The sequence below is a fragment of the Solea senegalensis genome, linkage group LG7 (assembly GCF_019176455.1).
Source record: "Solea senegalensis isolate Sse05_10M linkage group LG7, IFAPA_SoseM_1, whole genome shotgun sequence".
NCBI classification, from domain to species: domain Eukaryota; kingdom Metazoa; phylum Chordata; class Actinopteri; order Pleuronectiformes; family Soleidae; genus Solea; species Solea senegalensis.
In genome coordinates this window covers 14234073-14249403 of record NC_058027.1, presented here as the reverse complement: position 1 = coordinate 14249403, position 15331 = coordinate 14234073, and the positions used below count along the sequence as shown (strand labels likewise).

Here is a 15331-nt window from a genome sequence, read left to right as displayed (position 1 = left end):
CGCCGCTCTCACGCTCGCCTGATGTCGTGTGGTTTTGGCTGCTTGTCACAGAAACTTGATAGTGTCATTCTCGGGACATGTCCGAATAGTCCACGACACATCCATCGCGGGGGGGGAGGGGGGGTCAGCTGACATAGAGCGATACACACTGGACAGATTGCCAGGTCCATCGCAGGACCACATATAGAGACAAACAACCATTCACTCTCGCACCTACGGTCAATTTAGAGTGTCCAATTTACCTAATCCCCATATTGCATGTTTTTGGACTGTGGGAGGAAACCGGAGAACCCGGAAAAAACCCGCGCACACGCGGGGAGAACATGCAAACTCCATGCATGAAATATGATATGAATTAATATTTGAGAGCTGATTAAAGGCATTTGCAGCAAGTGATTGAGCAGTGTCTGTGCCTTACAGCAGTTAAATCCTGCTGATTGAAAAGGCTATTATGCTAATGCGTTTTGCATTTGCATTGTATTTGGCTGTTATGCTAATGACATATTAATAACAAAGGGGTGAATTTAAAAGCAGGATATAGGGATCATTAGTTTTGTATCAGCCCGTCGCCGAAGCAGAGCAATTTTTTTTAAAAATCACTGGCAAGATGTAAAATGTATCGATCAGAGGCTCCTAGAAACACGGAGAGCTTTTAATTTGCTGTGCATTCATTGCTGTAGCTTAAGTGATTTATCCTGAGGGTTCATTAGCAATGCCCTTGTGCTCTGGGATGTGAAACCCAGAACCTTAAGCAGTCTGCCTCTTACTCTCCTCCCCCAGGCAGCTCCAAAGTTATCAGACGTAATCCACCTTTCAGAATATTGTCACGTACTCCCGGGAGCAACTACTGTGGGAGTAAACGAGGAATGGGCTTGTCGAGGAGCGGTGATGTGTTTTCTTTATATTAAAGTCAGATCCATTCTTACATGCTTTTTTTTCCTTCTATGTACAAAAAGTGAATAAATAAATAATCTCCATAAGCAGGTCAGAGTGTTTATTTATCTGGTGAAATCTGAAAACCTTCTCTTGCACCAGCATCAGGCTCATGAAAGCAAAATCAATGACATCGCATTCCCATCCATCTCAGCATTATACTTTTTCTTAGACCTCTGCGCTGCAGCCAGAGCCAGAAGGGCCCCGACAGCCTGAGGGCCCCGACAGCCTCAGGACCGATTACGACATCATTTTATCTCCCAATTTGAAAGATGCGTTTGTGTTTAAACTTTACACCAATTCAAGCGATGACACTTGAACGCAGCAATCCCCTCTGCGCTCACTCACCTGACTGTCACGGAGACTCACAGATCACATTATCCCGCCTCCCATCACAAACATGGACAACATAAATAATCAGTGGAGATGGCGAGCTGAAGATAAGAGAGAACTAGCGGGGAAAGGAGTACGTTTAAGCTCATTAGTGCCAAGTGTCCAGTCACTTTAAAAAACTAAATAATCAAGTGAACAACCTCTAAGTTCACTTAATCCATCCTTCTTCTACTGCGTTATCCTCCACATGAGGGCCACCTCCCATCTCAGCCGACATAGGGCGATAGGCAGGGTACACCCTGGACAGTTAGCCAGTCCATCGCAGGGCCACATATAGAGACAGACAGCCATTCACTCTCACATTCACACCTATGGTCAGTTTATATTGTCCACTCCAAGAGTGCTAACCACTAAAAGAACAGAAACACCCTAATTAACCTATTTTAATGTCTGAAATAGTCGGACCCAGGGCCGGGCTGCTACTTTCTGGTAGCGCCAGACTGGGCTCTAAGCCGAAAACAACATGTCAGCTGGAGAAGTCAACAGCCTGACGACTAACAACATGTCCTCTTGTCTTCCCGTGTCTCCAGGAGCAGCCAGGGCTTCATGCACATGAAGCTGTCGCGGACAAAGGAGAACAAGTACATCCTGGGCCAGAACAGCTGCCCCTTTGACAGCGTCCCCGAGATCATCCATTTCTACTCCAGCCGCAAGCTGCCTATCAAGGGTGCCGAACATATGTCCCTGCTCTACCCTGTAGCCATCAGGACACTATAGTGCTACGGGCCACCTGCAGGCATCAGACCCCCCCAACCCCCCCCACGCAGCACTCACTGGACCACCCTGGTGGCTCCTCTGCTCTTCCCGTCCCTCTGGGCTGAGCCCCGTAGGCTCATGGGGAAGAAGAGCGGTGGGCGTCCCAAACTGCTGATCCTGACTCACCTCACTGGCCGACCGACAGAATCCAGAATCCTGTTTTGAAGGCCTCCTGCATACTACGTCACACTTACAGACTCAGTGTTTTGCAGAAGTCTCTTTATTATTTTATTGTACTGTATTTTATTTTATGTTTTTATTTATAACAGTCACCCGCTTTATTGAGTCACGGACCGATGAACGTCATTTCACCCTCCAGCTGATATCTGGCACTTAACAGTCAAAGAAAAAGAAAAGGTACACCGTTGAAACACTTGTCACGCAGATGTACAGGACCTTTTCCTACGACAGTCGTGTGTGAGCAAGTGTGTCTGATGGTCTCGTTTGCTTAGGCTCTGCTGTCATTGTAATTGTTTGTAAGGGGACTTGAAGATTGTAAGAGCGGAGTAAAGGAAAGTGACTTTTATGAGGCATATTAAGGGATATTGTCCACATGGGCGCCGTACAGTGGCCAGGATATTGAATAAGCCGGCCTTGTATGAGTGGTATTTCCCCAGCTGCACAGAAACAACAGGCCTGTGAGCCGTGCGGACTGATCTCTCTATCTTGTCGTAGTGCGTGCTGTCTGCTATCCATCACTGAGTGGGTGTATCACATCAGTGACGGTGTAAGTACCATAGTGGTGAGACGGGCAGAGGCGCATGATGGATGGGTCGCCCCGTCCGACACAGGACAATTGGCTGAGACACGAGACCCGAGCCTGTCCAAAATGGACCAAATTACCCCCGCTACCCCCTGCTCAGTATGGCTTTGCATTGGGAGAATGAAATATGCCTGCATTGTCTACCTCAGAAAATCAATTTCATTCGCCCATCTGCAGATCAATAGGTACAATGGGATTGCAGACATCGATCTGTCCTCGCTTCAACATTCCCAATAACTTTTTTTTTTAAATGACATCATTGGTTTTAGGAATATGGTTTTTTTTTGGTTTTTTTTTTAAAATACAATTATTTCAACATTTTCATGAAAAAAAAAAAAAAAAAGAAACCAGATTTTTCAAATCCGCAATTGTATGTATAGTCAGTAATATGATACTCTGTGATGTCAGTAACAAATGTTTGGTTAATGCCTTATAATGCATGGGTCAAATCAGTCGGCAAGATCAGCTGATTTTCTAATTCCGCTTTTATCGATTGTTCTGTGTAACTGTAATTAATGCTGGGGTAATAGTTACTGTCGTGTTAGTCCTCCGTGACGGCCCGTCGGGCATCCACCACCACTCCCCTTTCGCCCGCATCGTCCTGTGCCGGTGTGATCATGTTCTTAAAAGACTGCTCTGGCCTCTTTTACTGTGGTGCTTTGCATTATTTTTGTCGCTTCAAAGTTCTAAGTGCACGTTTTCCTCGGCGGCCCGGCTCCGGAACAACACGACCGGCGGGACTGTCGAGCACACTTCTTCTCCTCTGACCAATCACGATGCAGCCTGCTTGAACGCCGACCTTTTAACCTGTCTCTATCATCTCTCTCTGTCATCTACCCTTGACCACCAGAGGTGCATGCGTGCGTGCGAATGTGAGCAAGAATGCAGGTGTCCAAGGGTGCATGAGTAAGATTTACATACTATATATATATATATATGTGTGTGTGTGTATATATATATATATATGTGTGTATATATATATATATGTATGTATATATATATATGTATGTGTATATATATATATATATGTATATATATATATGTGTATATATATGTATATATATATGTATATATATATGTGTATATGTATATATATATGTATATATATATGTGTATATGTATATATATATATGTATATATATATGTGTATATATATATATATATATATATATGTATATGTATATATATATATATATATATATATATATATACATAAATATGTACATATATGCGGTTGTGCGCAGACATTCGGACTTGTCAGTATGTTTTCAAACCCTGCTGGTACAAACTGGTGACAGTTGTTCAGCCCTGTGAGTCACTGTTTATTGTCGGGTTGTTTTTTTTTTTTTTTTTGCATTGTCGCATTCACTCATTAACCACATTTGAATTTTGCAACTCACAGGAATGGCATGTCTGTCTTGTGGCCTGCTCTCTGCAGTTTATTGTATCTAAATATTTCAGCCCACATCCTATAATATTGACAATTAAATCACAGCGAGATGTCACTGCGAGACGCGAACTGTCCCCTGAATCTTTTCACACGAGTTGCAGAATTCTCTTGGTTTATGGTTTTTATGAGCAAATCCAATGGAAAAATCAAAACAATTTTTTTGAAAGCTGCATCCAAACTAAAAAAAAAAATAAATAATAACGACTGACACCGGGAGCTTGAAGCTGAGTTTAGTGAGCATGACTACAAATTATGGCTTTGACTATATCTACACACTGTGTTGCTATGCAAATATAAACTACAGTCACTGAAGGGAATCGTGTGCCTCCAACAAACGCTGACATGTGATGGTACAAAAAATGGAAATGGAATCAGCAGAAAGACCTGATTAGTAAAAAAAAAGTTTGTAGAAAGTCGGACGTGCAGAATGTGCTCTCGTCACATGACTAGTGTGTCATGGGACGGTGTGTGATGAGGAAACCTCTACAGCTGTAGTAGGGAACAGTATGTTGATGCAGTGGACCTATATAAGATGATATCCTAAGAAAGAAAGAAAAAATGAATGCAAATTGAAAATAAACTATACGCGTGATGTATCCTTTATGTTATAAATGTTCCCTGTTTAAGAGATGAAAGCGTAGAGGCTCCGTATTCAGTTACTGCTGCTCATGAATATTTCTCTACAATGGGGAGAAAGAGCCTGTATAAAATGGCGAGAGAGAGAGAGAGGCCTTAGTGTTGAAAGAGAAAGGGAAAACTGGGGGAGATGGAGGTAGGGAGAACCAGGAACACGAGGAGGGATTTGCTGCAATCGGCGGACGCAATCTTCACATTCATATATTTCTATATTGAGAATGTGAAAGAGCCCCTCTCCTCCCTCAGAAGTGTCTTAAAGCACACACTTTTGTGCATGCATGAAACAGTGTTTGTGTGCGAGTGTGTGTGTGTGTGGGTGTGTGTTTGTGTGCGAGCGTGTGCCTGTGCACTGGTGTAAGTAGCCATCAGCCATTGACTTGCCCCGCGCGTCTCTCTCGTTTCACTTTGCTGAAAAGTGGTAAAGTGGCATGTGTGCGTTTCCTCTGTGTACATTTCCGTGCCACGTATGTATGCACTACTATAACATATCTCTGTACAGTCCCTCATGGCCAAATGTATATACTGAATGTATTGTATGGGGACATAGAGGCAACAAGGTTCAAAATAAAGACAAATTGGGTTTATGAGTCACATCTTTCCTCTTGTTTGATAACAAAAAATCAGACACGTAATTATGTATTGGGAGAAAAAAAAAGCTCCTCTCTGTGTCTCCATCTTCACCAGTTACCATGGTGAAGCCCTTTGATAAACTGTGAAGGGTAACCACTGTTTGAGCCAAGGACAGAATGCTGGAGCTATTATGAAGCCAGTTCTCCAGCACTTACGCTCTATTGACTCACTTTGTAGCTCAGTTGTGTTTATATATTTTTTTGGGACTCTGATGTCGGTAGCGCTTTTTCCTGACCGTTGTCCGTTTGTTTCCTTGCTCCCAGCAGCACCTGAAGCACTTTTCTTTTGGTATCAAAAAGTGCGTGCGCTGTGTTCTCGGGGTTCTTTGATCTGTATTTAATGAAGTGCAAATCCTAACCGTGATCCTCGATAGTTGAAGGAAGTCTTCGAAGAACTGAGGGCGTTTCTTTACCAAACAAGCGACGACACAGTCCTGTCGATTTTTACTGGCAACACTTTGTTTCATGGCTCTGTAAAATAATCACTTAGTTTCCTCAAGGGGCTCTGCACACTGGCACTTAAATATTCAATTAAATTCTCGATATTTGCTCGATATCTTCAATTCAACAGCTTCAAGTGCAACTGATTGTCTGTTTTTTTATATATACTATAACAAATATCAACAAGCCGTCATTTTATGTACGTTTTTCTGATGCAATACTATACTACGGAGCCCCAGACATGACATAAAAAAAAATGAAAATGAAATTTTCACATGAAATACTAATTTCGTTCCCACGTAATTCGTGTAATTGATTTCTGATCTTTTTCCCTACAGAGCACAGGTAGAGATTGGATGAAAGGATGCACTAAATGCTCATGTTCGTAACCTAAAATGCTCACACCTGCATTGTTGAACTTAGCTACAGGCCCATGTGTGCACATATAAACACTTTGTTATAGTATTTGACCCATTTTCTCCAAAATGGCTGCACAAAATACATTTAAAGTCAAGAAAAAAAGAGAATCTGTTCAACTTTATTTAAAAAGGAGCACTGACTCCACATGTCAGTTTAGATTTTGTGGTTGATTTTCTCTCATCCAACTCGACTCGAATCAAATTCACGACTTCAAACGAGGTCTGATGTCTCCATTTTAAGTTTCCTCTGTGTTTTTTTTCGGCAAGATCTCTCTGCCTCTTCTGTTCTGCAGCAGATATGTCCTCTTTTTGAGAAGCTCCATCAAGGGTTAAAGCACCTGGGAGGAAATGCATCAAAGTCGCTTCTGTGGGCAAAGAGAGATGACGACGAGGCATAGAAAGGGGGAAGAATAGAAAATGTGGCTTAAAAGCAGTGAATGAGGGCCACCGAGGGATAAAATGGCCTCGTGTCAGAGGCTCATTTCATATTCTGCTCAGTCACAAGTGGGCACAAAACAATCTCAGGTAACAGACCGTATGTTAATAACACGTTAAGTGCCCCTTTTCAGGGAGACAAAAGCAGGTGAAGCACATCATACCAACCTTGTCTCCTCCTCTGGCACGTGGGAGGATTTCATCCCCCGAGAGAGTCGTGTTAGTATTGTTCACCATTTCAAAAGATTTGGCACAGATGATTTCTATTCGCTTAACGCGGCGTAAGGACATGGTGCAGAATCTCGCTTGTGGGCGAGTAATTGGGCGGATTTATGCCCGTTTCAAAGCTGTGGATTCGTCCACTGCCTCTTCACGCTGGCTAGTTCTGAAGAAGTAAATAAAAGTTTCTGCGTGACTCTATCGACTCTTTTCAAACCTCACTGACTCTGTGACAGTAGTGACGATGCCCAGTGAAGAGGGACTAAAGCAGGGAGTGGGGGCCACATACTGCACAATTTGATCTCATGTGGGCAGGACCAGTAAAATAATAGCATAATAACTTATGAACAAAAAGAACTCTGAATTATTCTCCTTTGTTTTACATTTAATGTAGGATATTCTTACAAAACATGAATTTTCTTGAGAGATATAAGTGCAATTTCAACAATATCATGCCGAAATTGACCATTTACACATCACACTGGATCTATAAATGTAATCGTAATGTGAAATTTTAACAAATTCATCCTGAGGGCCGGATTGGACCCTCTGGCGGGCCGATTCTGGCCCCCGGGCCGCCTGTTTGACACCCCCAGACTAAAGTGACCGTGAAAACAAAAACTAGTGTGACTGAGATAGTAGACAGCTCATCCTCCATTTTATCTGCTGCCTCTTGTCACGTTGGATATCAGAAATGGTTTGTTTTTCAAATCATTCAAAGGCTATGAATATGTTTTTCACGTTGTGGGAGAGTCGCAAATGTATCACTTTACATGTACAAGTCAATACACATAGGTGACACTGCTTTGAAATATGTTCCCAGTTGCACATATGGTGTGCAATAACATCTTTTCTATACCATATGCCATTGAGTGTCTCCATGACAACTTCTCATGGTGATTCTCCACAGTTAACTGTTCAGCGTCTCCTGAAAACTGCAGTTCAGAAGCGTGGGATGATGTGCTGTGCATTAAACACATGAAATAGAGGTGATGCACTGTGATGTATGTGTGCTGTGACATCTGATTTCAGTGGAAAAAAAAAATCTGTGCTAAAATGGTTCTCTATAAACCCAGCTTGGTTTAGAATCTAGATGCTACAGGGAAGATGACTCTTTTATTCAGTTGTTTTGTCAAAGCTATGACACCATTTCTTTCAGGGAATGTTTTATTTTTAAAATACCCTTGAAGGCAGATGACAGCGTAAATTGCCCGCAGGTGTGCGTGCATATAAAATGGAAATGGGGACAGACGGACGGACACAAAGAGCTGTTTGGGTGCCGTGCTCGTGAAAGGGCAATCCACTGATTGAGCTGTCACATTCACAGATGCACTAATAAAACTAAGCAGGGCAATTACTGTAGATGGAGAGCGGTAAGTAGCAGAGGGGGGCCGGCAATATGTCCTCCCCCAAAACACCATGACGGGAGACAATGAGACAAAGCAAATATTTCTGCCTGTAATAAGGCTGAGGTGAGGAAGAGGCATGCAGGGACTCGGTTATGAGTGTGACGCACTTATAACACAAATCTCAGAGGATGCTAAGAAAGCAATCACCTTTTCTGTGCAACTCTCATTCTTCTGCTGCTCGCCGTCTCCTGACATTGTCATCTTGGAAGAATAGAATCGCACAATTACAAAATAAAGCAACCATTTATCAGAGAGTATCCCACAGAGACCAATAATAATACTTTAATTTTAGGGAAGGGAAGAAAACAGCAAACACACAAGTGGTATGTGTGTTAGAAAGATTACTCTGGATGGAAACATACTACCGCACTGCCATCTAGTGAAAGAAAAGGGAAACTGCATGAAGCTGAAGGAGGATGCTGTAAATGCAATGAATAATGGCAAGAAACGTTTATGAGGTAAGCAATATTAAATTTATTACAAGTCTGGTCACATCAGTATGAAAAATCTGTCATGACTTTAGGGCTCAGCTGAAACGGTAACATATGTGTACTTTAACATTTACAAAGTGTATGTTATTATTTATCCTCTCTGAGCAGCATCGTTATGAACTCTCTCTCCACAGAAGCTTTATGTCCATCGAGTAAGGCCTTTAGAGTCCTGGGCCTCCAGCGAATATGAGCTCGAGGGCAGCCTGGATGTCACCATCTGTAGCCTGCAGTGCCCTCAGCATCAGCTCCTCGTCCTGGATCCCCATGTCCCTCAGCTGCTGCATCTGGGACTGCCAGCGGCCCTGGCAAAAACAGAAACGCATTTAAAGAATAAGTTAAAGATCACCAGGTCAGCCCTGCTTTACAGCAGCAGTAGTGTGAAACGTCCACTCATAGCAGAACAGAACATACGGGTCTGTTTTAAATTTAACGTCTTATTTATTTCATCTTCCTTCAAGAACACAGAGCATTTCGGCTGCTTTTTTCCATTACTATGTTAAAACGTACAGTATATACAGAGACTATAAGAGTGTTTTATATCCTTTTTTTCAGCACAACCTAGAGAATCTGATCTATGTAAACACAACTGAGCAAAAAGCACTCAAAATGTTTAAAATCGTATTGAATTTGTGAAAATTGGAAATGAGAACAAAAAGAAAAGAAAAATGATTGTGACTTCTGCACAATCATTGCTACATTATATCACTACTAAAAATGTGATGTGTAAAATGAATCATAACTTTGACTCAACAACACATGAGACGCCATTTTTAAAAGCCTGAATATGTGACCTATAAATACACACCCCCAAGTATGTCCATATAAGGAGTTGTGTATTATTCCCATGGCAATTTACCATGGGTGCACCTGCGGCACTAAGGGTTACTATGGTGATGAGTTGCCCGGTATGTAGCCTCACCTGCAGAGCGGACATGTTAGTGGCTTGCAGGGCTTGTTGCAGAGCCTGGCTGAAGAGGTCGTTGCTGACTGGGGTCCCTGCTGGCATTGGACCAACGCCACTGGAGGGATCAGTCTGAATCACAAGACAGAGATAGAATGAAGGGGGAAAAAGTTGTTGTTTTATTATTAGTGCTAGTTTTTCTCTAGCAAAGACAGTATTTTTTAAACATAGATTGTCATGGAAAAAAGCATGAAACCATTAAAAAATAATAAACCTAAGGACTATTTTCTTACTGCAGAAAGACTTGGAGACCTGCTGAACAGTCTGTCACCGGTTGATTTTTATAGTCATAGGTCTGCATACATATATTTGCAATTATTTAAAAAGTGAATAAATCTCACCTGGCTTGTTGTCGTAGGAGTGACTGCGCTGCTGTCGGGAGTGCTAGCGAGGGCCAGCGCTGTTGCCAGCTCGCTCTGTGTGATTGGTCGAGGGCCCGTCGCTCCACTGTGGCTCAGAGACACTGGTCGCATTCCTGCTGAGGCTCCGACTCTGTTGGAGGGTCCTGCTGGGCTTCCCTGTCACATGCATTAAGACACACACACACCTTAAGACCTTAAGGCCCCGAACATTATTGGCTCTCTCCTGAACACAAATCAGTCACTCACCGACTGGAACTCCTCCTCATCGTCAGACATGCCCTCAAACATGAAGCCTCCTGTGAAGTGATCCATATAAATTAGACGTTTCAATATAGGTAACAGCACTTCCTTATAATTATACTTATTAATATCGCTACTCTTACCTGGCATGTCACTGTAGGAGCTGGCAGAGACATTTCGAGAGGAGCTGGCACTGGACTGACTGGGCATACTGCCCGCCACAGAGTGCAGGACCAGGATGATGGCATTGACAAGCGCTGGGTGTGAGCTGATTAATCTAATGGACGGACAGTCGAAGGTGGAGATGTGAATTACATCGCACTCACTTCAGAGCAAGCAATAAAGACGAGTTGTACTCACACATCCAGCATGCTCGGGTCCGTGAACTGCACAAAGAGATCTTTGTCTTGGAGCACACCTGAACACATGAATGGTACATGATTAACATACTGTGCTTGTATGGTTCAGTGAGATGAGAATGTTTACAAAACTGAGTAGTTCTTACCTAAGGCCACTGGGTCTGACCTAAGCCCTGGGGTGGCCACGATGATCTGATCCAAGGACTCTTTATTTGTTAACATTTTATATACCTATGTGTGGGGGAAGACATTTGTAAATGTAGCAGCAGAACGCAGTTATTGTTTTTCCATAACGTTTTACATCGTTTCATATACTACAGCAAATCACTTGAATATTATTCTATATTAGTTCTCCACAAGTGACACTAGTGCTACATGTTAGAGAGTTATTTGTGTTGCAGATTTTGTGGATGGAGATAAACCAGTGATCTGACAACTTGATAGACAAAAATGAGCAACAACAAATGAAACCACTTTACCACCAGGAAAAAAAAACATTATTAGTAAATCTCTGTTTCCCTTTGGCTCAGCTAGACTTAAATACAATCCTGATTTATTATTCAATAAATAAAAACAGTTCCATGAGAGGAATCATTTAAATATTCAGAAGTCTGTCACTAGTTCTGTGGTTGAAATATCATTTCAATGATTTAGTTTGTCAGGCAACCCCTCAGCTGCTGAAATGTATCTCCATCAACAAAATCCGTTCTAAACAGATTTGCTAGCTGGTACCGACAATAACAATAAGTCCCAGGACTTAGAAGACTATCACGTCCTGTACTTTTCTGACAGATGTAGTCCTTAAGATATGACTTGTAAAATGGACTTGTAAATTAGAACATGCCAGTGTTTCCATCTGACAAAATCACACCAGCAAACAACGGGCATACAACAAACAACGATGTGTCAGCTCCGTGATAATCATCATCCAGAGCATGTAAACTTTGACTGTAGACTTACAGTATTCAATCTACCCGTCACAACTAAACCTATTACTGTTACGGATAATTTTAAATATTCCTGTTTGCATTAAATCACAGCTGATATGTCAAGTCAAAGAGACGTGTGACCAAAACCTGATATAATTCAAACAACACAGTGCATTCCTGAATACTGCAGTCAAGGATAATGGCATGAGAAAGTTCCCACACTCTCTTTATTTATCTTATTGGCTGTGTCAAATAAAACAAGACAAGGTTTGGATTGAGGGCAAGATCAAACCCACATTCCACACCTGCCCTTCTACATTTATGACCAGCATGCAATTGTGTACATTCAAAATACAGAGGGTGGTGTAATACTCTGGATAATGAGGATTTAATTAGGATACACGAAGGTCCCTGTTTAGACCTGGCATTTAAAAAAAAAAACATGACTGAGAGAGAGAGAGAGAGCGACAGAGAAGACTATGCTGGACAGTATGTCACCTACTCACCGAGTCTCTGTAGGAGGAGTTAAGAGAGTGAAGAGCAGCATGAAACACCCTGAACTCCCTCGCTGCAGCTGCTCTATTCACAGGCTCTAGAGAAGAAAAACACACATACTGTGGTTGACATTTTCTATTTCACCAACAGAAAAACATATGCACAAATAAAACACACACACACAGACCTGGGTTGCTCTCTGGCTCTGGCCAGGTCTTTTTGAGGATGTGAAGAGTGGATCCTGGTTGAATCCCACAGGAATCCAGTGTCAGATCATCTTTAAGTTTCCGCCCACAGTGGATCAACTCTGACACACAACACAAAAAAAAGACAGAGCAGATAAATGATATGCGCTTCACTAGCAGCTCATCTGTTATGTTGAAATGCCACAACAAGAACAGGAACCTATTAGTTCAGGGTCAGGGATGGAGTCCGGGAGTTGAGCTGCCACAAGTTGTTTTAACGTCGCAACCCTGTATCCTCCGGGTGGAACGTCTCCTGCCATCATCTCTGGAAAGTGGAAGATGGATTTTGGCTGGTCCACCAGCTTCAAGGACAGGTGCCAGTCTGGAGTAGCCATCTATATATCATCACAAAAACAAAAGACAGCTTTAATATGGGGGCATGTATGGTGATCCTCTGAGAGTGCAGGCATATGGATGGTGTAGTGAGAGTGAGTCTGTGCCATAGGTCTGCATACATATCACCAGAGTCAAAACTCTTCCAGCTGTGTACATTATCAGTCTCTGCTTAGCAAACGTTGATACAGAGAATATGTCTCCTTTTAAAAGTATAGTTCCTTATATCTACATTCAATTTTACATACTATTTATTATTTGGAATATTTGTGTGTATTCTATTGTGCTAGCTATTGTTCTATTATTTACTATGAATAGGAGTTCGTAATTAAGTCTGAATTGATCATTCATAAACAAGAGATCATCAGAAATAACCGGTGTGGTACCAGCAGTCTCTACATATATATATACGTATATATATATTATATAAATTTTCAATGAATAGACTGGAAATAGGTTTATGTTTAGTGGTGTCATGGATGATAGCTATGTTAGCAACGACAGTTAACAGTTCCGCGTTTGCTAAAGAAGGGCAAATGTTTGCTTGAGGTGGACGCACGCTCTTCGTAAAATACGACTATTACATTATAAAAACGCCGCATAACATTACAAGAAAAGTCAAACACAAACAGTACGACAGAGATTACTGCACACTCACCGTTTTTATTGTTGACTGCAAATCCACTTCCTGGATTTAGTCACGTGGAATATGTACTTCCGCTGTCGTAAATAAAACTGTTGGAACTTTGCTTGTTTGATTGTATCTCGATCTTTAATCACCTGTAAGATCGAGCTCTCCGTCACATTAAATTGACATTAAAGCAGTCCATCATTTTATTCAAACAGATGTTGTGTCAAATAGCCGATTTAAACGAAACAGGCTGATGTGCGGGGTTACCAACATCCGGTCTTCAAAACAAACGCTTAGTCTGATTTATGACATTATACATAATATAAATTTCAGGAAAAAAACATAATATAATTTTCAGGAAATACGATTTTATTTATTAGAGTAATACAACATATCCCTGAAAATAGGTCTTTGTAATAGAAAGTCCATAATGTGCATGTTGAAATAGCTTGAATACAAAATAGTGATGAATATTGTACACTATTCGTATACATTACGTCTTGATATTATTCTAATCCGGATGCTGTCAGTGTTATTTTATTTTAATAGTATCAGAAATAGGTGTGTTGTGTGTGGGTCGGTGAAGTTAGTTTTAATTTGGATACTCGACGGCTTTTCTGGCTCTAGTCCTAAACCAAGGAGTTCCATTTAGGGATCATCAATAAAGTAATGTTGAAAGGACAGAAAACCTATGTTACTTCATTATATTGTGATAACGTATACATGCATTTAAGTTAAAAATAACTATTGTTGTTTTTTTTGGAAATACTGCAGTGAGTAACTTTGAAATATAAAAAAATGTCTGCTACATTCAAACCACTGTCAAATTAGTTCACACAATGCTCCTTCTGTTTATCCGTTCCTGATAAACAAATTAATAACTAATTATTTAGTTACTTCTGTATGTTTTTTTTATGAATAGATTTGTTTTGCATCATAAATACATTTGTATTAAGAACTATATATTGTTCCATATCAAAACAAACACTTTTATTTAGAAATTCTGTGAAATATTGTGATTGTGATAGTACTAACACATATCTTCCTCATTCTTGTACACACTGTACAGTCAAAATACACTGTTTATTGCACACAGAAACAGCGTTGCAATATGTCCACGGATACAAATGTAACAGTGTACACCCCTTGTACACTGACAAGGAGTGGGACACAGTATGTTAATGGTTGTTTTTCTCCTTTTATTAATCAGAAATTGAATAAATGTTTTTTTTGTTTTTTGCTGTAAATTATGATTTTCTTGTCCGATAATGTATTAAAACATGTTTAAAGTATATAGAATTATTACTTTCCACTATCTAACGTGATGACATCACACTCAGGTCAAAGTGTAAGGGTCAACGCAGACGCAGGGAAAACAGTGGCACATAAAAGCATTTCTTTATTTTCTAAAAACCTAAAAGCAACCAAAAGTGAGTGAGGATGCAATCAGTGCCCTGTTACAGTACAAGTGTGTCAGCTAATGTTACGAGTGTGTTGACTTCCGCTGGAGAAGTTCAGGAGGCTGAGCATCAGCCCTCGTTAGCCCAATAGGAAATTAATATTGAGTAGTCAAGTAGTATTTCACTCATGGCTAAATTAGATCATGTTGGAGAACGAGATACGGTGACACTAATTGTTATTGTTTAATTTATTTAATTTTTTTTGTTATTTGCTTCAGTTTCTGCACCTTCCTCATGCTCCAATCACATACCTTTGTATATACAGTAGAACAGTATTTCTGATTCTCCTCCAAGTACCACCAGAGGAAGCTTGCATATAACTGTTGGTACATGTACCACAGT

General features: G+C 41.0%; 2 protein-coding genes across 5 annotated transcripts in view; one reads left to right on the top strand and one right to left on the bottom strand.

The window, feature by feature from the left end:
* LOC122772724 (SH2 domain-containing adapter protein F-like) overlaps positions 1-3125 on the top strand; it is an 89440-nt gene extending 86315 nt beyond the window's left edge. For all 4 annotated transcript variants that reach the window (XM_044030954.1, XM_044030951.1, XM_044030952.1 and 1 more), the window contains one exon: positions 1857-3125. In XM_044030954.1, coding sequence (XP_043886889.1) covers positions 1857-2043 — 187 coding nt within the window. In that variant the 3' untranslated portion in view covers positions 2044-3125. The remainder of the gene's footprint in view (positions 1-1856) is intronic.
* A 5808-nt stretch (positions 3126-8933) lies between these two features.
* Positions 8934-13638, bottom strand: LOC122771945 (ubiquitin-like protein 7). The gene is made up of 11 exons (XM_044029537.1): positions 13557-13638; positions 12726-12900; positions 12508-12627; positions 12332-12417; positions 11043-11127; positions 10898-10955; positions 10681-10814; positions 10544-10593; positions 10277-10453; positions 9894-10007; positions 8934-9276 (listed from the first exon to the last, which is right to left on the bottom strand). The coding sequence occupies exons 2-11, from the start codon at positions 12898-12900 to the stop codon at positions 9136-9138; spliced, it is 1140 nt and encodes a 379-aa protein (XP_043885472.1). The 5' UTR covers positions 13557-13638; the 3' UTR covers positions 8934-9135.
* Between the last annotated feature and the right edge of the window lie 1693 nt (positions 13639-15331).

Coding starts and splice junctions, on each gene's coding strand:
- LOC122771945 (XM_044029537.1), bottom strand. CDS start 12,900: ATGGCTACTCCAGACTGGCACCTGTCCTTGAAGCTGGTGGACCAGCCA. Junction 12,628..12,725: donor CCCTGACCCTGAACTAATAG/GTTCCTGTTCTT, acceptor GTTGTGTGTCAG/AGTTGATCCACTGTGGGCGG. Junction 10,594..10,680: donor CTCCTACAGTGACATGCCAG/GTAAGAGTAGCG, acceptor ATCACTTCACAG/GAGGCTTCATGTTTGAGGGC.